Here is a 27,535-nt window from a genome sequence, read left to right as displayed (position 1 = left end):
CAAGTACAAGGATTTAGAGGGGAGAGTGGACTCTGAAGTCCTTTTACTATGCTATGTGCCCATATGAAAATCATCTCATAAAGGGGATCCTTGGCACAGGACAGGACCTCCACCATCATCTGGTAGAACTCCTTTTCACAAACGAGGGAATTAAATGAGGCCCAAAGAAATGACTCTCCAAAAAGTCATACAGCCACAGGGAGCCTGGAATGGAATGGATGGAATTCAAACCTAGGCTGAGTTTGGATGCAGTGCTTTTTACTCCAACCCAAGAAATATCCTGAAAGGATACAAAAAGGTTTTTTGTTTGTTTTTTAGGCTTACTTTATATAATAGAATGTCTGTGATGGGAAAGAATGCATTTACTCAGACATATAGGCCACTTCAAAAGCAATGACATAGCACAGTGGACAGAACACCAGGCCTGGAGCTGGAGGGACCTGGGTTCAAATGTGACCTTGGGTACTTCCTAGTTGTGTGACCCTGGGCAAGTCACTTATCCCCCATTGCCTAGTCCTACAAAGTATTGGTTCCAAGGCATAAGAGTTAAAAAAAAAAATTAGTGTTGTAGAAGCTGTGTTGAACAGATAGCCATAAGTCCTTCAGCTAAAAGAATGTTCTTTTCTAGGTTTGTTTCTTTAAAAGTGTAATAAAGAAGCAGTCAATGAGTACTCAGTCCTTAGAATATGCATGGATTCGTCCTTCCTAGTAGATGAAAACAAACATGAAAAATATTCTCTGCTGAGTTTCAATCCAAAACATGGAATTCTGGGAAGTGTGCTTTCTGGCTAAGACTAACTGAGGAGTGGGAGGGAAGGGCTATGTTTTATGACAATAAAAAGGTTTTTGATTGGCTAAGGAGTCAGAAGTACTGAAAATACAGTGGCTAAACTGGAACAGAGTATTTATACAAAAGGTTCAGATTATGATCTGGAGCTCACTTCCCTGTAACTCTAATCTGAGGAGGGTAGGCTTGAGAACAGTAAGATCTGAGATTTTGTCTTGCATTAGTCTCATAACAGCTATTTGACTCTGGTTAAGTCACTTTAATTCTCAGTCTCAGCTTATCTGTAAAGTGGAGATAATGATAGCATGGACTTCACAGCACTGTTGGAAGGCTCAAATGACACTATAAATGTAAAGCATTATGCAAAGCTTAAAGCACTGTTACCAAGCCACCTGATGCCAGTTTCTTTTGTTTATTCTTTCCTGGCCTTACATAAATGAATATTCAGAGATGAATGGACTAAAGTACAACCTTATGAACTTGGAAAAGTTGGAGGACTCATCAGAAGTCCCCCTCAGCAACTGGATCCAATTGCAGAGGCCACCAGAACTAGTAACAGTAATAGCAGAGTCCAGAGAAGAGCTGGAGCCTGAATGACCCAGACAGGTAGTAGAAACATCATGTCTCACTGGGACAATGATGGCAAACCAAAGGCATGGGTGCCAAAGACGGCACGTAGAACACTCCGTGGGCATGCACAATGCTTCCCCTCTCACTACCCCAGAGTTTGTCACTAGAAAAACAGAGGGACTCAGGCAGAGCTGTTCCCCTCCCCATCTCCACCGTGCCTGATGACATTTTTTCACATCCCCTGCCCCTCTCTGCGTAACAGCCAATGGGAGCACACAGGGGGAAGGTGGGCAGCTCACAGGCAGCAGAGCCAGAAGAGAGCAAAGCATTTGGGCCACTCCCCACCTCACTGAGGGCATTCCTCACTTTACCCACCCCTCTGCCCAGCTGCCCAAGGGGTACACATTCTCCTTCCCCTGGGGGGGGGTGGGTCATGGTATGAGGTCTTTAAAAGGTTCACCATCACTGTGCTAGGAGCTAATCCAAAAGAGGATGGGACTGATTTGTTTAACAGCTATACTACACATTTTTGGGGGACTTTGAAAAGGGGAAATTAAAAAACAATTCTCAGGGCCAGTCATATTTTCACATAGATCCCTCCACTTCCTTTTTGCCTTAGGTATGAACCCATTCTGCTCAGAAACTGATTGTGTGCAGAAGGAAGACTGTACCTCTGGTTTGGGAGAATGTTTTTTGTAACTTCTATCCTTGTTATATTATTACATATATATATATATATATATATATATATATATATATATATATATCCATGTTAAATATTTTTTGTTAAAAGTTAATTTGTATCAACTGACTAATCAATGAAGTGAACACACCAACATAGGGCTCATGATAAGGTTGGAAGCCACACAAGCTTTTACGGTTACCTCTAAAACTCTTAAGGAGCAACAGACTCTCTCCCTCTGGAGACCCAACTTTCCAATAGAGAGAGAACTGAGAGAGTGAGCCTGGGAGAGGAGCTCCATACCTAGGGTAAGTTTTAAAACATTGCTTATCCTTTTACAAACCTCATTCTATGATTACCCCAACTACTAATTGTGGGCTTCTCAATCTGTGTGTGTGTGTGTTAGAGACAGGCAGAGACACAGAAAGAAAAAGAGAAAGAGGGAGAGAGGAGAAAGAAAGAGTTGATGGAGGTACTAAGGTACTGAGCTCCCTACATCCAATCTCGCCTCTAATCCATCCCCCTAAATAGCTGCCACATTAGTATTTTTAAAGTGTAGTTCTTATCACATCTCTGTCCTACTCAATGAGCTCCACTGGTTCCCCGTTGCCTCAAGGATAAATACAAATTCCTCTGGCATTTTAAATCCCTCACACTCTGGCCCTAGCTCCTTGCCAAACTAATAATATGCTACTCCTCACCCACTTTATGATCCAGCCAAATGGGTCTACTTGCTGTACCACTTCCATGCCTATATACAGGCTATCCTCCCATGTCCAGAATGCTTTCCCTCTATATTGCCCCTTGAAATCTCCTTGTTCCTTCAAAGATCAGTTAAAGTATCATCTTCTTCAAGAAAGCCTTTTTTAGATTTTACCATGCCCTATCTACTTTCCTCCAATCACTTATTTCTTAGATCTATATATCTGCCCATGAATGTGCCACATCCCACATGGTAGAATGTAAATGTCAGAGGGAACTGGGAAAACCTTTGAATGGATGCAGAACAATTTGAGCCGAATTTGAATAATTTATACAATCTCATTATCGAGAAAAACAACTTTTAAAGACTTTAGAACTCTGATCACTGCAATGACAAACCACTGGTTCAGGAGATTGAAGATGAAACACATTGACCACCTCCTATCAGAGATGAATAACTAGAAATTCAGAGAGACATACATTTTTTGGCACAGCCAGTGTGCTTGTGTCTTGCGGAGGGTTTTATTTTTTAGTTTTATTCATGGTGGGGTGGGGAGTAAGGTGAGTTGTGGGAGGGGAATATTATAAATGTAAAATAAACACACAGACACACAGACACACACACACACACACGTACACATTTAAGAAGAATGCAATGGAGAGCAGCAGTGAGATGGCTCAATGAGTTGAAAGCCAGACCTAGAGATGGGAAGTTCTGGGTTCAAATATAGCCTTAAACACTTTCCTAACTATGTGACCCTGGGGACAAGTGACCCTGGGGACAAGTCACTTGACTCCCACTGACTTCCCCTTATTACTTAGGTTTAAAAAAAAGAGAATGTAATGGAAGAATAGTATACAAAAAATAATAACAAATCAGAGATACAAAGGAAAACCGTATAAACTAATGCAAAGAAAGAACCAGGATAATATCTATAGACTGACCCCCATAACAAAATAAAATAACTTTGAAGGACTTCTAACTGATGAATGCAGTGTCCAATTGTGACTTAAAAAGACTTCTGGTGGAAACATGCCTGCTGTCTCTTACTAAAGAGGCAGTTAACTAAAGAATGATGCCTATATTTTCAAACATAGCTAATGTATTGATTTATTTTGTTTGACTATGTAGTTGTTTTACTGGGTAGCTAGTAGGGGAAATTAGGAAGCGATGGTGTAAAAAAATGAAAATAACATCACCAAAACTTGTTTTTAAGTGAGCCACAGGTTACTATCAAGTTTAACCTTTTGTTTTATCATTTACCCCAACATCTACATTCATATTTCAAAATGGCATTAAAGAGATTACATTTCTTGAGAGAGAAGGTCCTGGGTTCAAACCTGGCCTCAGACACTTCTAATTGTGTGACCCTGGGCAAGTCACTTAAACCTCCACTACCTAGTCTTTACCAGGGTTTAAAAAGAGAGAGAGAAATTACATTTAAACTACACAGTAGTACTGCTGTTAATGCTCTCTCAAATAATGGAGGGTTTATTATATTTTAGCAATTGTACAGATAAATTAATATCCCAAAGGATTCTGAAAAATATGGATACACCAAAATCTATTCTCAGACTCAATAGCACTGCATATCCTATCTTTAAAAAACCTCTAAAAATTGAAACCATTTTCTTCCTCCAGTACCATTATTTTTTAGAAGAATAAAGCTTCATGCCCAAAACACATACAGCAAAATAAAGTTGCATTAGCAAAAATAAGAGAACATTAGAAAAAGTGCAAAAAATAGATAACAGTGTCTCTGGATTAAGACTTATTTTATTATACATAATGTATAGCACTTCATATAATTTAGTTTATTTATGTCATTCTCTACAGGGCACTGTAATTAATTCAGTGACATCAATATTGACCTCATATGGTAAAGGATGGGATCTGGGTTATCTTTAGCGTACCAAGTACCAAACAGTTTTAAATGAGCTAAAAAGTTACATCACATACAACAGTTGCAAGAGGGCAACTTTCAGGTTGGTTCAAGTTTACAGTAGTTGCTTTGTGAAGTTCTCCCTCAAGACTTGGATGCCACCCAGTGTCATCGAGTATTTGTGCAAATGCCAGCTTTGGACCACCTAACTACCTCCTTTTGCCAGCCCCACTTTTGCCTGTCTTACTGCTACCACTACTGGACTTGCTGGAGGATTTTGAAGAGAAGAGTCTTGTCATAAACTCCGAAACATCAGGCAGCTCATGATTGGAATTCAACATGTTCATTGACTGCTCCATCTCCTGCAGGAAGACACAGCACAATGATGTGAGAGATGTGCCAAAAGCTTTTAGGTTTACTCATTTTTTACATCTTCTACTAAAGCACAAGTTCTTAACATGTGTGTGATTATGGGATATTATAGATTCCTCAAAACAATGTTTTTAAATGTAGAAAATAAAATACACAGAATGACAAAGAGAACCAATTATAATGGAAATATGGCTATAAAAATTTTTTTCAACCCAATTCAAGGACCTTGTGTGAAGAGCATTTGAGGTAAGCTGACAGATGAAGGTCATAGTGTTAGCACCACAGAATAATGATGCTGTAAGACTATATAACACTTTGACAGAAAGCCAATATTCAGATAAGCTAATAATTTTGCAAAACAGCCAAAGTCAAGCTGATTCACTCCAAATCATTGGTAATCATATTTTATGTTTCTTTTGTGCCCTCAAACACTAAGCATATAGTAGGTACATAAAAAATATTTGCTAATTTGATTCAACTAGTATTTTAAACTGTGTTCTTGGTATCCACATAATTGAAAACCTGTAACAGAAACAAGCCAGAATAAGGGAACATAGGAGATATTTACCCTTTAATCATCCTTCTTTCCCTTACAGAGTCAGTATTCTAGGAAGTATTAAGCCATTACACAAATCTAATCTATTGCTTATTAAAGGTCATTTTTTCCCTTAATTTAAATTTGACAGAATCTTTTGGGAAAGCAAGTTCTAATTAGTAGTGCAAATTTAGAATAGCCTTGCTTATCTTAAATTATGACAGAAGAGAGCAATGAGATATCATTATTATGACACATTCCATGCATTTGCCAACACCAAAGTAGGCCAGGAAAGTAACAAATATTCAGAAGTATTAAATCTTTGTGGATAAATTATCTTAATTACTATCTGAAGAATAAATGAGATTATGACCAAACCAACTTTAAAACCTTTGGCTATAATAAATTTCCTCTTAAGGTAACCCAAAATGTTTTAAGTAACAAACCCTAGCTCTTTTAAAGTCTAACTTAATTTAGCAAATAACCAAGGTTAATGCAACTGAATTGTTTTTACTTAGATTCATAGGAAGAAAACTTTCATTGCTCAATGCCAATCTCTGCCCTTCAAGGAAAGAGAACTTTAAAAGAAAAGCTCTGAGGTATTTCCCAGACCAGAGATGGGGCCACTTTCAAGAGCAGTTTCCAGTAAAATGGATGAGTTAGGAAAAACTGAGAAATAACTTGAAGTTCTTCAGTTTCTATTAAGCATGATACAGACTTGGATGGGGTAGGGTTGGGGGAATGGAGATAGATCTGACTAACACTATAAAACAAGGCAATGTGAATCTATAAGACAACAGAAGTGCCAGCTCTTAAAATATCTGGAAGGAAATGGTTGCTTACCTTTCATTTTACCTTTCTATCCCTGAAGGAAGAACCATAACTCACATTTATACAATAACAACCATTTAAATGGTGACTTAAGGTTTACAGAGTACACGTCATATTTGTACATAAACCCACTGTAAAGTGCTTTTATGACCTTCACTTCTACACATGAGGACTCTAAGGCAGATAGAGGTTAGATGGTATGCCCAAGGTAAAGGGAGTGTGGGGGAGGATACGAGCTCAGCTCTTCTCTATCCAAGATAGCCTCTTAGGCATTTCAGTGTTCCCACAACAACCCTGTGAGCTGGTGTCATTACCATATCCCTATTTTCCCATCTCTACTAAGGTCTTATTGCCCACCCCCACTACTTTACTAAAAATGCCCTCTCAAAAGATCATCAATGACCTTTTAATTACCAAAAGGAACGAACATGTTCTCACTCTTTAACTTCCCCAACCTCTCTACAGCACCTGACACTGTTAACCACCCTTTCCCTCCTCATGGTTTATATGACATAAATATAAACACACTTTGTTTGGCTTTTAAAGTCCTTTACAATCTGGTCCTCAACCTATTTTCCAGGCTCCTTATACAGCTTCTCTTCTTGCACTCTTTTTTAAAAAACCTTTACTTTCTGTCTTAGAATTGATAATATCAGTTCCAAGGCAGAAGAGCAATATGGGCTAGGCAATTGAGTTTAAGTGACTCGCCCAGGATCACACAGCTAGGAAGTTTCTGAGCCAAGAACTGAACCCAGGACCTCCCATCTCTAGGTCTGGCTCTCTCTCTCTCTCTCTTTTTTAAATCCTTACCTTCTGTCTTACTGTGTACTGGCTCCAAGGCAGAAGAGTGGTAAGGGCTAGGCAATGGGGGTTAAGTGGCTTGCCCAGGGTCACATAGCTGGGGAGGCCAGATTTGAACCTAGGTCTGGCTCTCTTTTTGCAGTCTTAAAGGTTTAAACAAACTAGCCCTTTCTCTGACCCTCACACATAGCACTTAATAATCTTCCCTTTCCATGCCTTTACCCTGGCTACTTTCCATGCCTGGAATGCAACTCTAGTTCAATGAAATCCTGTTTTGTGTGCCCAAGACACAGAACAAATAACACATTATACATGAAGCCTTTCCTGATTCCCCAATTACTTATGACATCATCTACCCTAACTTGAATTTAAGTACCGTGTTCATATATGTATATGTTCTCATCTGACAATTAATGGGGGAGGGGGGAATAGTGATGTTGGTTTCTGTTTTGGAAAATCTGAACAATGTGAATCTTCTCAGAGCAATGTTTTAAAATACATATCTACTTAAATCTATAATAGAGTAAAAGCAAGTGAATTGGGTTAATGCCAGGATCTTACCTTAAATTTGTTTATTTTTATGCAAAACTTGTGGCCTTTTTAAAAAAATTTCCTTGACGAAGGAATGGGTTTGGGTTTTTTTTTTCTATCTTGGGTCCCAGTGTGATGCCTGGCACATAGAAGGCACTTAATATTGGCTAACTGATCCATCACAGTTTCCTGGTTTTCTTATTTCTATAACTTTCCTTCTTTTATTCCTCAGTTTGTGCCCCACAAGAACATAACAATGCATCAGCTCAATCTACAGGTCAAGCTAATCTGTAAGTAGGCTAAGGATGGAGAAAAAACCCAATATCTTTTTTTGGCACCCAAATATGAACAACTAGACATATCAAAGAACTTGAACTAAGCAATGTCCTTACCCGTCTCATGTCAGGATCACTTGTGTTGACAACTTTCGGTAGAAGCACAAATATCAGTAATGGAAGTACCATCATCATGACCTAGAGAAGATAAAACAAGAATTCAGAAAATTCTTCTACCTAACAGAAGCAACTTAACAACTATTATGTATAAACTGATATAGGAATCAAAACACCAAATACAAGTGGACAGAATAAAAGTAGCAGTCCACAACCTCTCAAATGTTTCTTTGGGGGATAAAAATAATTTGATTTGAATAATCTCTCTAACACATTTCCAAATACTGTTGCTAATATAACAAAGTACATCCCTTGACATTTGGTAACTGGTATATGAGTGACTACCAATCTTTTAGTCAATAGCTTATGTTTAGATTGTTGGGAATGCCTTGCCTCCTAAGAGTGCTATATGTCAGTGGGAACATGGTATAGTAGAAAAACATTAGACTTAGGGGGTCAGAAAACCTGGATTCAAAACTTACCCAAAGAGGGGGCAGCTAGGTGGCTCAGTGAATTGAGAGCCAGGCCTAGAAACTGAAAGTCTTGGGTTCAAATTTGACTTCAGACATTTCTTAGTTATATGACCCTGGGCAAGTCACTTAACCCCCACTGCCTAGCCCCTACTGCTCTTCTACCATGGAACTAATGCACAGTATTATATATAGGACAGAAGGTAAGAGTTAAAAAAAAAAAAAACTTACCCATGGTATACACTAGATATGAGACAGACCATGGCAAGTCACTTAAACCTCTGTGCATCAGGTTTCTATTCTGCAAAATGTCTACCTTATAAAGCTACTTCACAATCAAAAGAAATAATGCTTGTAAAGTTTAATGCTTGTAAACTTTAAAGTTTAAAACAAAATATAAACAATAGCAGTTATTTAAAATAATTTTGTTTTAAGAACTTCATATTTCCTAAAATGATGTAAAAATAATTAGAAATCATTTTTTTTTCATCTCCAGTAGCCTTAAAAGAAAAAGAACATCTATCAAAAGCATGGCCTTAGTTAGCTGCCTACCTTCCAAAGTTCCCCACTTTATTCTACCTATGATCTCAACTAAAGGTAGGAAAAATAATGGTGGGAGAAAGCAAAACACTTTGCTGGGTACCCCTCCAGTGACCCCTCTAACTTTTCTTTCTAGCCTCTGACCACTGTACATATCATTGTACTCATACCTGGCTATTTTATATTATTTGAAATCCTAACCATTTTTCTCCAATGCTAAAAGCCCACTTTCTCCATGGAGCTCTCACTAACTGCCCAAGGTGGAAGTGATTCTCCCTCCCTTTATCTTATGTCACTTAAAAAAGTTTAATTCATATTTATTTGTCCTCCTTTGGTATATGTGTACTTCACAGAGTTGCTGAGAGAATTAAAAGAATTAATGCAAGTATAGTATTTCACAAAATCTAAATGTTATATTGATGTTAGCTACTGTTCAACTGTTGCCACTACTACAACTGTAATGACAATGATAACAACTGCTGCTATTGCTATTGCTCTGAGAATAGGAACTATGGTTTTGTGTTTTTATTTTGGGAAACTTGGTCTCCCCATCTTACCCAAACTGGAACTCAATTCTTATTGGCACAGAAGCTCTAACCTGCTTAATTTTCCAAACCCTCCTCTGGCAGCTTTGTCACCCTCTATAAGAGCTCACTATATTGGTGACAGACTTTATGTAGACCTAACCTGATCTACTTTATTCCTATTATTGCTCAGAACTCCCAAACTCAAGTGATTCACAAGCCTCAGCATTCCCCAGTAACATGCAGAACAGATAAGTACCATCATGCTTACCAGGAACTATATTTTATTCATCTTTGTTTCTCTCCTACAGATATATTCTTCAAGTGATAGGCAAAAAGTATTGGATGAATCAATTTCCCTATTTTGTATAAAGGTGAGTTGGGTTGCTAATTAGATTTAAAGAAAGTAAAATTCTGTTTACTAATAGCAAGGCTATTTCAATTTGTTATGGCAAATGTTATTGAATGTGTACTAATTCATTAAGGTGGCTCAGATGACTGTGCTCTCCTTAGAGAAAAAAAAATGCTCCAATATATTGGCTCCTGAAATCTGTTAATAGGTATGAAGTGGCAGGAGAAAAAGAGAATGGATCAGTGGAAAGAGTAGGAGTGTGGAACATGATACTGACAGAAAAGTACTTTCCATTTTCCCCATGTCCTAATTCAATTTCGCTCTTAGAAATTAATTTTCTAAACCTAAACTTACTGCTTCAATATTCTGTTATTGTGTTCCAAGTTAACAAATAGCATGTTATTCCTCTGAAAACCTGACATTTTACATGTACATTCTAAGGTTATTTAAATGAATGCCATATGAAATAACCCTTCATCATTAGCACCACCTTCTATCACCAACTCATATTTAATGTCTCAGCTCAGTGAACACAGAAAACTCCAGACCACAGGGCTATTCTACAGAAGGGTAACAATCCCAGAAGGTATGTATTTGAATGGTCCCAAAATAGAAAGCTAGCTACAGCAGATTGTCTAAGTGTTTAATTAATTGCTTTTACAACACACGTAACTCCACTCTATTCCACAACTCAATAGTTTGTAAATGTGCTTTTTCCCTATGCAAGTTGAAAGAACAAAGTTTTAGATTAAAAAAATTGAATTGCTATATTTTGAAATGTGTTAAGATTTTCAATATCACCATCATTGAATTTGTTTTTATATTTAGTAACAGAGAATGAGAAATACATAAAATTAAAGATGCTTGGGACATAAATTAAAAGATAAGCAAAACTGATGGAATGACAATCTACTTGGGATGAGGAATTTTAACCAGCCTGCAACTGGTTTCGGACTGCTTTAAAAAGTGGCTATAGGGAACCTATCATGTAAAGAATCAGGAAACATAGATTCTAGTCTGAAAGTACCATTAACTTTCTATGTGATCATGGTCAACTCAGAGGGCCTCAATTTCCCCATCAGTAAAATGAGATTATACTATGTGATCAATTAAGTTAGCTCTCCAGTTTTAAAATGCTATGATGCTGTAAAATTCTTAACTTGCTAGAAATTCCAATTCACAAAAATAGAGAAAACATCAAGAAATTTTTATTCAGCATTTATTTCTAATAAGAGCAAAACTCAATGATGACACAGAGAGTAAAGGAACCTTGGGGAGGAAGGGGGGGGGGGGGGGGAAGTGGCCATACCTGACACTTTATAATATTAAAGGAATGAAATGCTGAGTACAGCTGGATATGTACCCTAAATTTCTCAACAAGTTCATAGGAAAAAAACAGCTGTCATCTCAGGGCAAGAAAGACAAAAGAGGGAAAACAGATTCTGACTGTATCTTCTGGTCATACCTTTGCAATGATCCCAATGAAAAACAAACATTGGAGGCACCCAAAGAATTAAGTGTGGCCAAATAAAGAAGTTATCTAATGAACTCAGACTAAGAAAACACAATGAGAAAGATAAAACTTTTTAGGTAAAATAAATTCATAAAACACAGAATTGAGAAGAGAATGAGCCCATGACAGAAGAAACAAAGGGAACTGCCTTTTGGGGTCTAATTCTAACAAGAAAGAACTACTTTCTAAATTAGAAATGTTCAGTACTTAGGGGAAGGGAACACTATTATAGAGTGTATAATAAAAGGAGAAGAAAGCCAGATATGGTTTGATGTGCATTCTAGATTTCAGAGAAGTCCAAAGAGTTTGGGAAAATGATAGATAGGATTCAGTGATCTAATTATTTTATAGAAGAAATTGGCTGGCCCAAGAAGGCCAGAAAACTAAAGAATGAAATTCTGATGACACAAGACAAAAGAAACTTTGAAAACAAAGAGAAGCAGCTGCTAAAAAAAAAAAGGCTGTCACTGTAATGCCTTACCACATAGGCTTTTTCAGAAAGGAGACAGATAGATTGTACAGTGGATAGAAAACTAGGTCTAGAGTTGGGAGGACCTGGGTTCAATATGGCCTTGCCCACTGCCTAGCTGTGTAACTGTGGTAAAGTCACTTATCCCCAATTACTTAACCCTATCCTCTTTTCTACACCTTAGAATCAATTCTTACTCTCGAGTCTAAGACAAAAGGTAAAGGTTATTTACATTTACACTCACACTCACACACACACAGACACACACACACAGAGGACAGAAGCAAGGACAAGTAACTAACACCTAGTAGTGTTACTAAAATAACAGCAGTTAGAAGCTATTCTTTAAAGCCCTGAATGAAATCTGAGTGGCTATGAATGCTAAGGATTGCAATAAAAGGGTATGCTCACTATTTGAGAAGCAAAAGAAAATGAAAAGAATGAATTGTTTGGGGTGGGATATATACAAGAATACACAGTGAAAAGGCACAACTCATTTTCCTTCTGTTTTTCTCGTTCAGGATGACCTTTGGACTGGGAAGGACAAAATAAGAATGTTTAGCATAGAGTAGAAATCCAAGATAAACAGAAGTTAAGAGAACAACTAGCTGCTCTCCATGATCAAATCACCAGGCTTAGAAAAACTGTACCATGAGATGATGAAAGAACAAACAAGTGTGATCACTACTGTTGGTGAGATGTTTTAGTAGTAGGAGAGTTATATTGTTCCATTTTCCCAAAAAGAGAAGAGTGGGGGAAAAGCAAACTGTAAGCCTTTAGATTCTTAGAAGGTATTATTAAAGATAAGAGTTAAAAACATATCTAGGAAAATAAGCAAAGAGCCAGTATGGCTTCATCAAGAATAGTTCATGATGCTGTTTGACAAAGTCATTCACCATGAGATATATACCAGAGCTACCAAAAATTTCAGTATATAAAAGTTCAGTGAATAAAAAGGTTCAGCATATAAAAAATATTCATAAGAACTACCTTTTATAATAAAGTACTAGAAAGAAAAATGTGTCCTTTTAGGAAAGTTTGCAAAAGTGATGGCATAGGAATATGAAAGAAAAGACAAATATCAGGAATTCAAAGAAACATGGGGGATTTGTATGAACCAATACAGATTAAATAAAATAAATCAGAATCAAGAGAACAATATACCCAAAGATTCCAAGAATGTAAATTAAAAGATTATTAGAGGAAACCAAGCAGAGTAACTGAAGAATCAAAAATTCTGCAAAACAAAAAAGACATCTTTCCTCACAGGAGACAGAAAAGTACAAAACACTGCATTCGCTGTCAGACACTGTAGTCAATGTACAGGTTTATTATTTAACTTATTTCTTTGATAGAAAATATCTTGAGAGGCTAATGTAGAAATTACTGTGATACAAAAACAAAATATATCATTAAAACTTATTTACAAAAAGAAACCACAAGTTATATCATATAAACTTCAATTTTTTTAAACCCTTACCTTTTGTCTCACAATACACAATACTATGTACTGATTCTAAAGCAGAAGAATGATAAGGGCTAGGCAATGGGAGTTAAATAACTTGCCCAGGGTCACATAGCTAGGAAGTGTCTGAGGTCAAATTGGAACCTAGGACCTCCTGCCTTTAGGTCTGACTCTCAATCCACTGAGTCACCCAGCTGCCTCCTCATTTCTGTTTTAAGGTTATTCATAAGAAAACACTACAGTTAGAGATTTTAACACTGCATTTGACTAAGATAATTCATGCTAACACTGGGCAAGATAGAAAAATGTAGGCTAGTTAATAATACATGTAGTAGACTCAGAAATAGTTGAATGGCTAGACCAAAAGAGTAATCATTAATGGCTTGATGGCAACTCGAAGAGTCTTAGAGATTCCCTCCTATGCAAAACCTCTCTTGCTTTTTTTCAATCTCTATTTCTACTAGCTCATTCACTACTGCTTTCAAATATGCCCATGTCACCCTCATCCTGAAAAAAATCTTCCCTTGATCACCATCTCTGCCAACTATTACCCTCTATTTCTACTGCCCTTTGTACCAAAACTCTCTAAAAAGGCCATCTATAATTGGTGCCTCCACTTTCTGTCATTCTCTTCCAGGCTTCCAACCTTATTACAGTACCAAAATTGCTCTCTCCAAAGTCTCTGACCTTTTGGTAACCTCTGACACTACTGATCACCCTCTCCTCCTTGATAATCCTTTCTCTCTAGGTTTTCAAGGCACCATTCTCTCTTGGTTCTTCTAACTCACTACCCGTTCTAGGTCTCCTTTGCTGATTTCTCATTCTGATCATGCCCTCTAACAACAGGTATCCCACAATGTATTGCCCTGGCTCTTTTCTCTTCTCCCTCTACATACTTCACTTAGTGATCTCATCAGCTCACACGGATTTATTTGCCATCTTTATGCTGATGATCCTCAAACTCTACCTATCCTGCTCCAAACTCTACTGACCTTCAATATCATATCTCCAACTGCCTTTCAGTTGTCTCAAACTGGATGTCCAGTAAACATCTTAAACTCAACATGTCCACAATCAAACTCATTATCTTTCCCCTTAACCTCCCTCCCACCCCGAAACTTCCTTATTAACATAGAGGGCAATACCATCCTCTTAATCCCTCAGGCTTGCAACCTAGGTGTCATCTTGGACTCCTCACTATATCTCTTCCCCTCTTCCCCCATATCAAATCTGTTGCCTATTGATTTCACCTTTGAAATATCTCTTGAATATGTCCCTTTCTTTCCTCTAACATTGCCACCACTCTGGCACAGGCCCTCATCATCTCATATCCTGATTATCCTAACAGCCTGATGGTGGTAGGTCTGTCTACCTCAAGTCTCTTCCTACTCTAATACATCAGTCATCACCAAAGTAATTTTCCTAAAGTGCAGAACATGTCACTCCCTTACTGAAGAAACTCCACTGGTCACCTATCACCTCCAAGATCAAACACAAAATCTTCTGTTTGGCACTCAAAATCCTTCAAATTTTAGTCTCTTACCAGTGACACTTGCTCCCTCACTATTCTATCAACAAGAAATTCCATCTTTCAGCTCTGAGCATTTTCTCTGGTTGTCTCCTATTTCTGGAATGCTTTTTATCTCTGCTTCCTGGCTTCCTTTAAGTCTTAATTAAATTCCATCTTCTATAGGAAGTCTTTCCAACCCTTCTTAATTCTAGTACCTTTCCCTCTTAATTATTTCCTGGGTATCTTGTTTATAGCTTGTTTGTACATACTTCTTTGTTTTTTGTCCCCAACATTAGACCATGAAGTCCTTGAGGGCAATTGGCTTTTCCCTTTCTTCGTTTCTCTAGCACTTAGCAATTGTTAAGTGGAACATAGCAGGAACTCAATCATTTAATAAGTGGTTATTGCCTTTTGGGAAAGTTTAAACTGACTTGGACCCTCTGATGGATTGGTTTGTGAAACGTGAAAAAAACCAAACAACCCTAACTTGGTACTGTTATGAAAAATAGAACAAGAAACACTATAGAAAGTGATAGAAGGAAATTAAATGAAAACAAGTCTTTGTCTTAAAGGAAACCAAAATTTGGCTCATATGGAAAGAATAAATTCTCTACTTGCAGAATTTGTAAAAGTTCTGTGCATCAACCAGGTTCTCATTATTGCCAAGGCTGTGCTTACAAAAAAGGCACCTGCTCAATGTGTGGGGAAAAGATTTTAAATACCAAGAACGACAAGTAAATATCTGTTTAGTTGCATGGAATAACTTTCTGGCTTCCACTTTTATATTCCTATATGATTTTAAAACTTTTGAAGTTTTCTATGGTAAAACTTGCACATAATAGTTTTAAAACAATATTTCAAAGCAAGTGACTAATATTAGACCATTATTCAAAACTTTCCTCTTTCCTTTCAAGAAGCCCTCCATAGTACAAAATGTACTACTGTGGACAATTGATAGCATCCATATATACATTTATTAAACTTAATAGGGAATATTTCAATGAAAAATTTATGTACTTTGTAATTACTATATATCAAATGATTTCTCCTTTTTTTTTCTGTAGATATTTTTGCCAAAGGGAATGTTAGAAATTTGCTATTATTTCCCTAACAACAGTGAACCTTGGCAAACAAGATCATCATTTGCCTCCCATGACAGGATGCATTGCTCTTAGCACTAGCATCCTTTAGTGAATCAGAAAAGGACAGATAACCCTTGAAATTTAATGGAACTTAAAAAAAAAAGAGAGGAAAGAAAGAAGTTTGATAGGACTTTATCAGTCACCATAGTAACTAAAGTGGCCAATGTGCTTACCCACCTCCTTATTAGACTATACTAGAGATGGTTTGAGAGTTTGAATTTTAAGATTTGCATTCCTATAGAAAGGAAAGAGTCCTTCTAGGGAGTAGTAAAAATACAATTAATATGCCTCCTATTCCTCTGCCTGAGTTTCCCCATCTCTTAAGAAGAAACCCTAGGAATAACTCAGAATCAATAGAGATTCTGTGAATTTAGTTGGTATTAGGAAGGCCAGAAGAGTGGTACCTGATGTCCATGATGGTTTAACCAGCATGGGGAGACATCACCATTGTGTGAAAGCCTCAGAAGCAGAGATCAAATTCTTCTCCCCCTTCCCCCCCCCAAAACAGCAATAATACCAATCCTGTAGATGATATAAATGGATACACATTGCAAGAATTTTTTACATAAAGGTCCCTAAATCCAATATTGTATGTCAAGGAATAATGTTCTTGCTGAACCTTCAAAAGTTTGAGATCTCATTCTGTTGAAAGCAGATTATGCAGGATGGTAAAAACCTTTACCTTTTAAAAGTTGGGGCATATCAGAAATACATAAAACTGGTGGAGTCCTTACACATAACAGAATGTGGGGTATAAGTAATCTACATCTTAAGTCATAATATAATTAATAAAAGTAATTAAAGTATTTGTCATTTTTTAAAACGTGTTTACTAACTGACTATGCTGTTGAATATCTTTATCAATAACAGTGGATGAAGCCATAATTGGCATTACTATCAAATCTCCAAGGGGACAAAGTTGAGAAGGAAAGCAAATATGCTGAACGACACAAAAGGAATGTAAAAAGATCCTAACAGGCTGAGTTTGAGGGCTAATAGAAAAAATGAAATTGAATAGTGATTGGTGCAAAGTTCTACATGTGAGCTCAAAAATTATTCCTTATAAAAGGTGTAAAACCCGAGCTTGTGCCAAGTCAGCTTAAAATGTAACTGGAAAATGTTTAACAATATAAAAATATAATACAAGATGGATAATATTAATTTACAGTTTCTTAAATCAATATGTGGGCCTATAGGGATTCGTTTCCAATTCAGTTTAACACCACAGATCTACAAATACAATATGGAGGAGGGCTTAGCTAGAAATCTATTAAAAAGGCATTTTGGCAGATGTAAAGTTGAATATGAGCCAATAATACAACAGCCCAAAAAATTAATGTCACTAGAGTACCTAGAAGCTAAGCACCCAGAATAAAGAAAGTAATGGTTATGCTCTATTTTGACCATGACTCCACACCACATCTGGATCATCATGCTCAGCGCTCAATGCCACATTTACAGAAGGGCAGAGACAAGCTGGAGCTCATGTGTAATACTGTACCTGGGCAATGTGAGGATCTGGCTGAAAGGGATGGGAATATTGTTAGCCCAGAGGAAAACTGGGGCAGAGGGGATGGTCAGGGGAGATGTCAGCCCTTTCCCTTCTCTCTCACAGTGTTACTAAGACAGAAAGTAAGGATTTTAAATAAATTAATAAATAAAAAAAGGCATGAGTCTGGTTGACCACAAGGTCAATATGAATCAACAGTGCAATCTGGCTGCTAAAAAAGCAATTTTGGCCAAATTAATAAAAGTTCCTATCCTATTACAAAATAGTTCCAATTTTATTGTATGCTGATTAAACCACAGAGTATTTGTGACTAATTTTAGTTGCTACATTTAAGAAGGACATTGACAAAAACTGAAGAGAAAAATAACCAGGATAATAATGGATGAGTAAGTTGTGAGGTACATAAAATGCCTAGAGACATTACTGAAGAAGTTTGGCTTGGAAAAAAGACAACTAAAGAGAGACATGACAGCTCTCTTCAAATTGTGAAATGCTGTCATGGGAAAAAGTAGAACTAGGGTAGAAATTACAAGGTGACAGATTTCTGCTCAATGAAATTAAGAACTAACATTGAAAGCTTTCTTACAATGTAATAGATTATCTTTGGAAGCAGTGCACTCACTATCAATGGGAGTATTCAGAGACTGGACGACCATCTGCTGGGAATGTAGTAGAAAGGATTCCTGAATTGGGCAGAAGGCTGACCTAGATCATCTCTAGAGCCCCTTCCAACTGTAAGGTCTACAAAAAAACGAGGACATTTCCAACTTCTATATCACTTTTCAACATAAAGTGATTCCCAACATAATCTTTTCACCTCTCATCCTTTAGTCATTTTCTCTTAATCAACAGTCTTTGTAACCATCTACTAAAAATTTTAACTTTGGTTATCTATCTAACTGATTGCTGAGAAAAATTGAATTCTGAGAATTGTAACCTAAAAACTAACTCAAAATTAATAAAGATGTTTCAGCTTTGTTATAATACATACCATTGGGTTCATCAGAAAATCCGTCCAACCCCAGGACTCCCTTTTTATAAAGTAGGAAGGTGGACCAGAAGATTTCATCTGAAGAGGATAGGGTAACCTGACCACTTCTGATGTCTTAATGTAATTAACATATCTTGCTCTGGTGAAACAACAATAAGAAACAACTGAATAATTCTATTAAAATATTACTAATTCAAAAAGTACCAATACATGATGCCTTACATTCATATAATAAAAATTTTGCAACTGTTTTCACACCTGCACTTTTCATTTTTTGAATGTTTTAAAACAACCTTTTTAAAAAATATCAAATTATTCAGTATACTGCTGTAAAGAATATTTAATCTCAATTATAATTAGCTTTGTGATATTATGTAAGTTTACTACATATTTTTGGTATTCAAATTCTTCTTAAGTCTTAAATTATTCTTTTCCATTAACTTTAAGTTCTCTTTCAGCTCTCACAATCTATAGTTTAAACGGCAAATAACTCTCTGGACCTGTTTTCTCAATCACATAATGTAGAAATTAGACTAAATCTCTAAGGCTCCTTCCAGTTCTAAAATTTTATAATTCCACAGTTACACTTGTTATTTTACCACCAGAGGCATTTTTAAACACTTGTTTATTTACTCAGCATGTGGATTATAGACATACCCGATCTTTAAAGGAAAATCGCAAAAAAAGCTTTAAAATCTAAGTTCAGGAATGGAAAAATTAAATTGTATTAATTTCTACTCAGATGGCATCATTTGCAAACCAAATTTTAAGCATATATTGACATTTATTTTAATGTAAATCATCATTTCTCTACCTGCTTAGTCCCTCAGATATATCACAGTGATAGAAGTATAAAATATAGGCAGAGATTGGAATGGTAGAATACTGTTAACATGAATATCATCATACACACACATGCACAAAAAAAGATTTCTAAACCTCAACCAATAAGCCTTTATTTTAGCCAATATATGATGAAAGAAGTATTAGTACCCACAGAACCCATACACTAAAACTAATCCAGGCAAAGGTCATTTTGCTGATGAGGAGATAATTAATTTTGTTGATCAGGAAATTTTGCAGAACAATTTGTCAATAAAATTATTTTTAAAAGATTTCCTTGTATATACTATTTCTGCAGATCAATTGTGCTTGAAAATTTTTAATTTGACTTATTTTTAAAAAGCTGTGATAGCAACTTCTGATAAAATTTTATAAATTGGGATTTTTTTGGTTAAGTGTTTGCAAGTTGCTAATATGTAGATTGTTGACCTTGAATGTTGTTGTCCTCGGAGTTGATTCTCATGATACAGTACTTTCTTCAAGCGGAAGAAATACCAAGAGATACCAGAGGAAGGAATCCTTTGGCTTCAAATGTTCCTGAAGCAAAAACTTCTTTTTAAAGCTTGAAGGGCTATTCCAGGGCAACTCCAATTACTAGGAAAAGTTATAAACTAGAGGAAAAGTGAACTAACAGTTTGAATACACTTAGATATGGAAATTCAAAAAATAACTGATATACTTTAGTTTTTCTATAGCTGCAATAGAACCTTTTAGAGTTCACTTGGATCATTTATAAGGACAGCTTCTTCTTGATGCATGTAACAAGAATATAAACATTTGGTCACCTTTTCCAAATGTTTTTGCCCTTGCTTACCTCTCCTTTCCCCATTCATTATCTAATTTCCCTTCCATTTTCTATTTAAATTTGACATGTCTCCCCTTATGTATTCTCAAGAACTCCAGATACTTTTGGAACCTTGGCACCCATTCATACAAACACAATTTTAGCCCAAACATTTCCTGACCTGTTACCAAACAAAAGACAAAACTCTACCTTGAAATGGTTGGAATAGATATCTATTATTGAATAGGAACTTTCCTCTCATTACCAAGAACTAATATTTCATTAAAATTAAAGGCTTTTGTTAAGGCACTTATTCACCAAAAATAGGTCCAAGGAAGGAAATATCTTTGCAACTATTAACCTAATAACTATCAGGAAGCACTCTTTACATCAAATAAATAAAATCCTTTAAAATCATCAATGCAGTTGTTCTGAAAAAAAAATTAATAATATCTCACATTACATTAAAATAATCAACTAGTCAAGTACAGTAGAAGTTCATAGAGTTTTTTATTCAACCTCTCTACTTTTACTTAAAGTAATTGTATCTATCTGTAATACCAAAAAGGCAAGAAACAAATTATTTGCTCAACAACTGGACAGTAACTAACATATGACATATATATAGAGATATGTGTATATATTATTGTGCTGTAAAGAACAATGAATATGATTTGATAGAAATGAGTTAAGATTTGTACAAACTGATACAGAACAAGAAATCAGAATCGAAAGGACATTCACACAGGGGTAGCTAGGTAGTAGAGAGGATGGAGCATCAAGCCTGGAGTTGGGAGGACAGAGTTAACCTCAGATACTTCTTAGCTGTGTGACCCTGAACAAGTCACTTAGCCTTTATTGCTTAGCTCTTACTGCTCTCTTATGTTCTAGAACAGACACTAAGACAGAAGGTAAAGATTTTATTTTTTTAAAAGAATCTATACAATGACATTATGCAGTTGTGAAATCAATGTAAATAAAGATAACATTAAAAGGCAACTAAATTATGATCAAATATAATGGGACAATGTTAGTTCAAAATTGCTAAAGTTAAAACACGTCCTTCATTTCCCCTGAGAAATACTTTGACTCTCTCAATGCCCTAGTTAACTATTTAATTCTTTAAGTTGGAGAATAGGGGCCAAACTATATTGGTAGAGGAAATTCCTACACTCAGTCCCCTATGTTAATGAAATCACAGATCTGATATAAAAATAAAGATACATTTTTAAAAAAGCAAAACCATAAAATAAAAAGTTATATGCATTGTCAGCTACAATAACCTTACAAGATTGTTTTTCTTAGTTGTCTTTTTTAAAGGGAAGGTACTGAACAGTATTACTGGGAAGGGATGTATCAATAATACATTAAAAAAAGCAATGTACATGACAGCTCAAAAAAGTTAAGAATTTTTAGTTTTGTCCCAGACTCATGATTAAATTAGGGAAGGGAACCCTCAGCAAGGAAACTTACTTTACTAATACAGATATTTTAACTATTTTTGCACCTTACAATTTTAGAGAGTTGCCTGAAACAGAGAGGTCAAATGATTTTTCCGACAGAAAACAAAAACTTTGGCTCAAGATCACAAAGTCAGTATGTGCCAAAGGCAGGATTTGAACCAAGGTTGTCCTGCCTCTTAAGTCAGGTTTTCTATATATAATACTATGCTGCTTCTCAGATAAGACACTGCTACTTGGAAACTTGGCCATATATTTATTGGTCAGAAATTAGACCACCAGTTAATCAGAGAAGTGAAACACAAGAAAACCAAAAGCCTAAACTTATGAACAAAGTCCAATACCTCAGGCCTAGAGACAGGAGGTCCTAGGTTCAAATCTGGCCTCAGACACTTCCCAGCTGTGTGACCTTGGGCAAGTCACTTGACTCCCATTGCCTAGCCCTTACCACTCTTCTGCCTTGGAGCCAATACACAGTATTGGCTCCAAGACAGAAGGTAAGGGTTTAAAAAAAAAAAAAAGTCCAATACCTGGTACTGATTTACACATCTCAACCATAACACTTTTCTTTCTCCTCTTCTTGTTTCCTAAATAGGATGATTTTTTTAAATGTTAGGTAACTATGTGAAGGCCTCTAGCTTATTCCAGAAACTTTTCAGCTATCAATTAAATATTCTAGAGCAAGGGAAGGGAAGATTAAGAGAAATCTTCGAAGTAAGACAACATTAAATAGTCATTAGGGGCATTGGTAGTATTTGCACCAGGCAGACAGCCGATAGTTATTTTTGAAGTGCAAAAAAATTTATTTTTATTTTCAATTTAAACAAATAAGGTCACAACAATAATAGATCAATCAGCATGTAACTTTAAAAGTGTTTGTGGAGGTATAAAGGAAATAATAACATCCTAACTAAAAGTTCACCAAAGAATTTTTGATATTCCATGTCTTTTAATCTGATATTAGCATCTGAATGAGAAGCAATGCCTAAATCTTAATCAAAACATATATGGATATAACAAAATGTTCAAAATCCCTTAAAAGAAACAACTCTAAGGAAATCTCACCTCATTTTTCCTTTTGAAGTGATATCCACCCGGACGGGGTCAAACCTATAAGCTGGGGATATAACTTCAACAACATAAGAACCAGAAGGTATGTCATGAACCACAAAACTTCCATCTGTCCTGGAAAAATAAAAATCAACTTCAGTAACTTTTATTCAATAATTTATTCTCTACTTTGAACTCAAGATACAATATTTTAAATGTTTCTATCTTAAACTATTTTTAAAAATCATACTAAAATCAACTGACAAGGACAAGTAATGTACCCTTTCAACCATTCAAGTTTCTTCAGCTACAAAATGATAATAAATAATATTATCTACTTCTTAGAAGAAGTATCAGTAAAGAGCTTGTAAAGTTAAAAGAGACTGGTTAACTATGGTTATCTATCCCAACAGATAGGTAACTGAAAACCACAAACAATTCCAATGATTTGGGTCACTAGCAGCTGGGAATCTTGTTACGAAAAGGAGGACCATGATCCCAAAATAAGTAGAATTCTCTGAAATAAAGCCACCACTTCAGAAAGAAGAATAGTCCTATTTTTTCTGGTAGCTGGGAAGTGAAAGGATCTACCAAAGAAGCAATGATACACTTCTATTCTGTACAGCAAGGGGCACTAAAGAACACATTATAAAAAGTCTCCTACCCCCCACCCCCACAACCTTATATTCTCAAATCCCTAAGTGCCAAAAGACTAGATTTGTCAGTTATTTGGTATGCTTTAATTAAAAAAACTGGATTAGGTAGAATTCTTCAGATTTGAGGTCTAGACTCAGCTCCATGTCTTTGCTAAGTGACCTTGAACAAATCTCATAACTAAGATAAGCCTCAGCTCTCTCATTTGTAAAATGGGGACAAAGTATATATTCTGCCTACCTCAGAGTTGTCTGAAGGTTCAAACAGTATGATAAAAAGTATTTAGAAAGCTATAAAGCATTATACAAATATAAAATTGAAAAAAATCTATGGACATAATCAGGAGTTGACTATGGACCAAATATAAATTAGGTATAACAAGATGTACTGGACTCATCTTTCAAAAAAACAAAACAAAAGCAAAAAGAAATTGATAAAAAAAACTGTATTTGAAAAGTAAAAAAGCGATCTTTGGGAAGTTTTCATAAATTGTAAAAATAAATATTTTAAAAATAAATAAATAGTAAATAAATTTAATAAATAAATAAATATAAAGCTTAAAAACCTATGGTTACTGACTACCAGTGTTAGGATATGGCTATCTATTACATAGTAGACATTTTTACAATCTGCATGAACTATATTATTAAGTATATCCAAAGTATCCAATGATAAATAGCACAATAAGTGTTCTCCTTGTTATTTCAAACTAAACATCAAAACAAAATACTAGTAGTTTTACCTATTAAACATTTCTCAAAGGTTTAAACAATCTAGCAGAAGTTGGAGAATTAACTACAAATTAATATAAAAAAAATTATAAGTGTCAAATGCTATAGGAAACAAACATATATGCCAAAGGAATTCTACTAAAAGAAGAAAAGCTTAATTAACCCCCCTCTCCACCCAAAAAACCTCAAGCAGTATTAATATCTATATTTATTTCCTATCTTTTATGTGCAAAGCAAAGAAAGGAAATGCATCCATAAAAAAACTATTAGGATGGGCAAATCAACTTCTACAGATGCGCTACAGACATTGACAGTTGGTACTTGGGTGGTGGCTCACCTAGATAAGGTCAGAATCCCTCCATAATCTGACCCAATAATGACTAATCAATATTAATCCCAAAAGATGTCACTTTTGGACTTCCAGCATAAAACTGTCAAATCCAGCAAAGGAAAGTAATAAATGTTGGAGGGAATGTGGCAAAATTGGGACATTAATGCACTGCTGGTGGAGTTGTGAATTGATCCAACCATTCTGGATGGCAATTAGGAACTGTGCACAAAGGGCACTAAAAGACTGTCTGCCTTTTGATCCAGCCATACTGGGTTTATAGCCCAAAGAGATAATAAGGAAAAAGGCTTGTACAAGAATATTCATAGCTGCACTCTTTGTGGTGGCAAAAAATTGGAAAATGGGGGCAGCTGGGTAGCTCAGTAGATTGCGAGCCAGGCCTAGAGATGGGAGGTCCTAGGTTCAAATTTGGCCTCAGACACTTCCCAGCTGTGTGACCCTGGGCAAGTCACTTGACTCCCATTGCCTAGCCCTTACCACTCTTCTGCCTTGGAGCCAATACACAGTATTGGCTCCAAGACAGAAGGTAAGGGTTTAAAAAAAAATTGGAAAATGAGGGGATGCCCTCCAATTGGGGAATGTCTGAACAAATTGTGGTATCTGTTGGTGATGGAATACTATTGTGCCCAAAGGAATAATGAACTGGAGGAATTCCATGTGAACTGGAATGACCTCCAGGAATTGATGCAGAGTGAAAGGAACAGAACCAGGAGAACATTGTACGTTGTACACAGAGACTGATACACTGTGGCACAACAGAATTTAATGGACTTCTCTACTAGCAGCAATGCAACAATCCAGGACAATTCTGAGGGATTTATGAGAAAGAACGCTATTCAGAGGAAGAACTGTGCGAATAGAAACACAGAAGAAAAACAACTGTTTGATCACATGGGTTGATGGGGATATGATTGGGGATACAGACTCTAATGATCACCCTAGTGCAAATATCAATAATATGGAAATGGGTCTTGTTCAATTACACATGTAAAACCCAGTGGAATTTGTGTTGGCTATGGAAGGGGGTGGTGGGAGGGCAGGGAAAGAACATGAATCATGTAACCATAGAAAATATTCTAAATTAGTTAAATAAAATTAAGGTAAATAAACATCCATGCTAGGGGGAAAATAAAAAATAAACAAAACTTTCAAACCTACTGAGCAGAAGTCTGAAATTAAAACAAGATATTTTGAAGTCTAGTCAAAGGGTCACAGGTCTGTGTCTATAGACACAAAGCTTGAAGCCAAACCAGAAAACTTCTAGTTGAATGCTTTCACTTTACAGAAGAGGAAACTAAGGTCTAAAGAAATTAAACAATTTGGCCAATGCCACATAATCAGAAAAGTTCAAAGGAGGGATAAGAATTCAGGTTCTGACTCCAGAGCCAGTCTTTTCATTGCACAGAATGGTCCCCTCAACCTTTTGTTCATATTATACTATATATCTATTTTTAAAAGGCAATAATTCAAAAGAAAGGTTTTATTTTCTGATTTTTTTTCACCTCATCTTTTCTTCTTTTTTAAACCCTTACCTTCCATCTTGAAATCAATACTGTGTACTGGTTCCAAGGCAGAAGAGTGGTAAGGGCTAGGCAATGGGGTCAAGTGACTTGCCCAGGATCACACAGCTAGGAAGTATCTAAGGTCAAATTTGAACCTAGGACCTCCCATCTTTAGGCCTGGCTCTCAATCCACTGAGCCACTCAGCTAACCCCATTTTTTTCATTTTTTAATAGGAAACATAATATCTATTTTTTACACCCCTTCATCATGTCCTTTGAAATGCAAGATACTGAAGCACCAGAGCACTAAGAAATCTGGCAGTGTGGCCATTTGCCACCAGATTTGGCAGTTGCTTGCTTTGGCCTCAAAAGCCACTGCTACAAAAAAGAAAACCATGAAATGAAAATAGAGAAACCCAGAAGCCCAATATAAATGAGTTAGGTTTTGCTGTAAATGTCCCCTGTGGATCCAACATTAAAAAAAAAAAGGATAATTCATTCCTCTCCTCCACCTCCCTGGCCTCTAGTAAAAGATGTTTTGATTGGAGATTCAGATTTCATTCATTTGAGCTGCAATGTACTTAGCTGCCTAGCTATGAAGTCAACAAATGCCCCTTGGGAATAGCTTTATAATTCCCACTTGCTCATTACTCTCAGCAGAGAAACTGGAAAAGTTGCAATGAGGTCTGAAGTCATATCACGAATAGGAAGGAAAATATACATTTAAAAAAAGGCAAGAAAAATGAAGTGTAGGTGGCATCTAAGGTTGACAGGTCCATACAGACCAATCCAACAGGGTGCCAGTTTTACCTGGGGAAAAGGAAGAAGGGCGGAGTGAAAAAGGGCTAACGCCCTCCTCGTTAAGCCCAGGGTCGAATATCTACCGTTACCACCTAGAGGACAAGACAATAACCCTTGATGTGCCTCGCTTCTGGATGCTTGTCAGGCTTTACCCGAAGGCCTACTTCACCTGCTCCCATTAGAAGGTTTTTACCAGTGAGATGGGGCTCAGCTCAGCTCGTGGAAGACCCCCACTCTGTTTAACAGAGCGTCTGGCACCGAACAAGCGCTTAATAAGTGCGGAAGGCCGGGCCTCGGCCAATGACAAGGCTCGGGGCCTGGCTCCCCGCCATTCCCTCTCCACTGCGGTGACACTCACTTGAGAAAGCCGACATGCTCCTCACCGTCCACCAATACTCGGGCCCCGGCGATCCAGTCCTGAGGTTTCACTCCCGGTACCACTGCTCGCCCCTCTATCTTAAAGCGCTCCCCAATGCCGCCCCCGCTCCCACCCGGTCCCTCGGAGGCCGCCCCCGCCCCCTCCGAACACTGAGTAGAGGCGGGTAGCAACAGCAGCAGGACCGAGACGAGACCCCACTGCACGGCAGCCATGACAACCGTCCTGGGGGCGGGGGGGAGGCTGGCCGGAAGCATCGACTTCTCTCTACTATCAGTGTCCCAGCAGCCTCCGCCAACCGGCTTTCTGATGTCATCACCTCGCGCCGGAACTTGTTCTGTGACTCTGGAACGAACTGCGCAAGGAAAGAATGGAGACTGACCTGGCGTTGCCCTGACGGAAGTAGAAGCGAG

The 27,535-nt window shown here is 36.8% G+C and overlaps 1 protein-coding gene across 1 annotated transcript; it reads right to left on the bottom strand.

The window, feature by feature from the left end:
• Positions 1 to 4,500: 4,500 nt before the first annotated feature.
• On the bottom strand, positions 4,501 to 27,489 carry EMC7 (ER membrane protein complex subunit 7). The gene is made up of 5 exons (XM_001380762.5): positions 27,105 to 27,489; positions 22,725 to 22,844; positions 18,573 to 18,711; positions 8,087 to 8,167; positions 4,501 to 4,986 (listed from the first exon to the last, which is right to left on the bottom strand). The coding sequence occupies exons 1-5, from the start codon at positions 27,377 to 27,379 to the stop codon at positions 4,834 to 4,836; spliced, it is 768 nt and encodes a 255-aa protein (XP_001380799.3). The 5' UTR covers positions 27,380 to 27,489; the 3' UTR covers positions 4,501 to 4,833.
• Between the last annotated feature and the right edge of the window lie 46 nt (positions 27,490 to 27,535).

The sequence above is a fragment of the Monodelphis domestica genome, chromosome 1 (genome assembly GCF_027887165.1).
Source record: "Monodelphis domestica isolate mMonDom1 chromosome 1, mMonDom1.pri, whole genome shotgun sequence".
Taxonomy (NCBI): Eukaryota; Metazoa; Chordata; class Mammalia; order Didelphimorphia; family Didelphidae; genus Monodelphis; species Monodelphis domestica.
The sequence above is the reverse complement of the archived record's forward strand: the minus strand, read 5'-3'. Positions and strand labels throughout refer to the sequence as shown.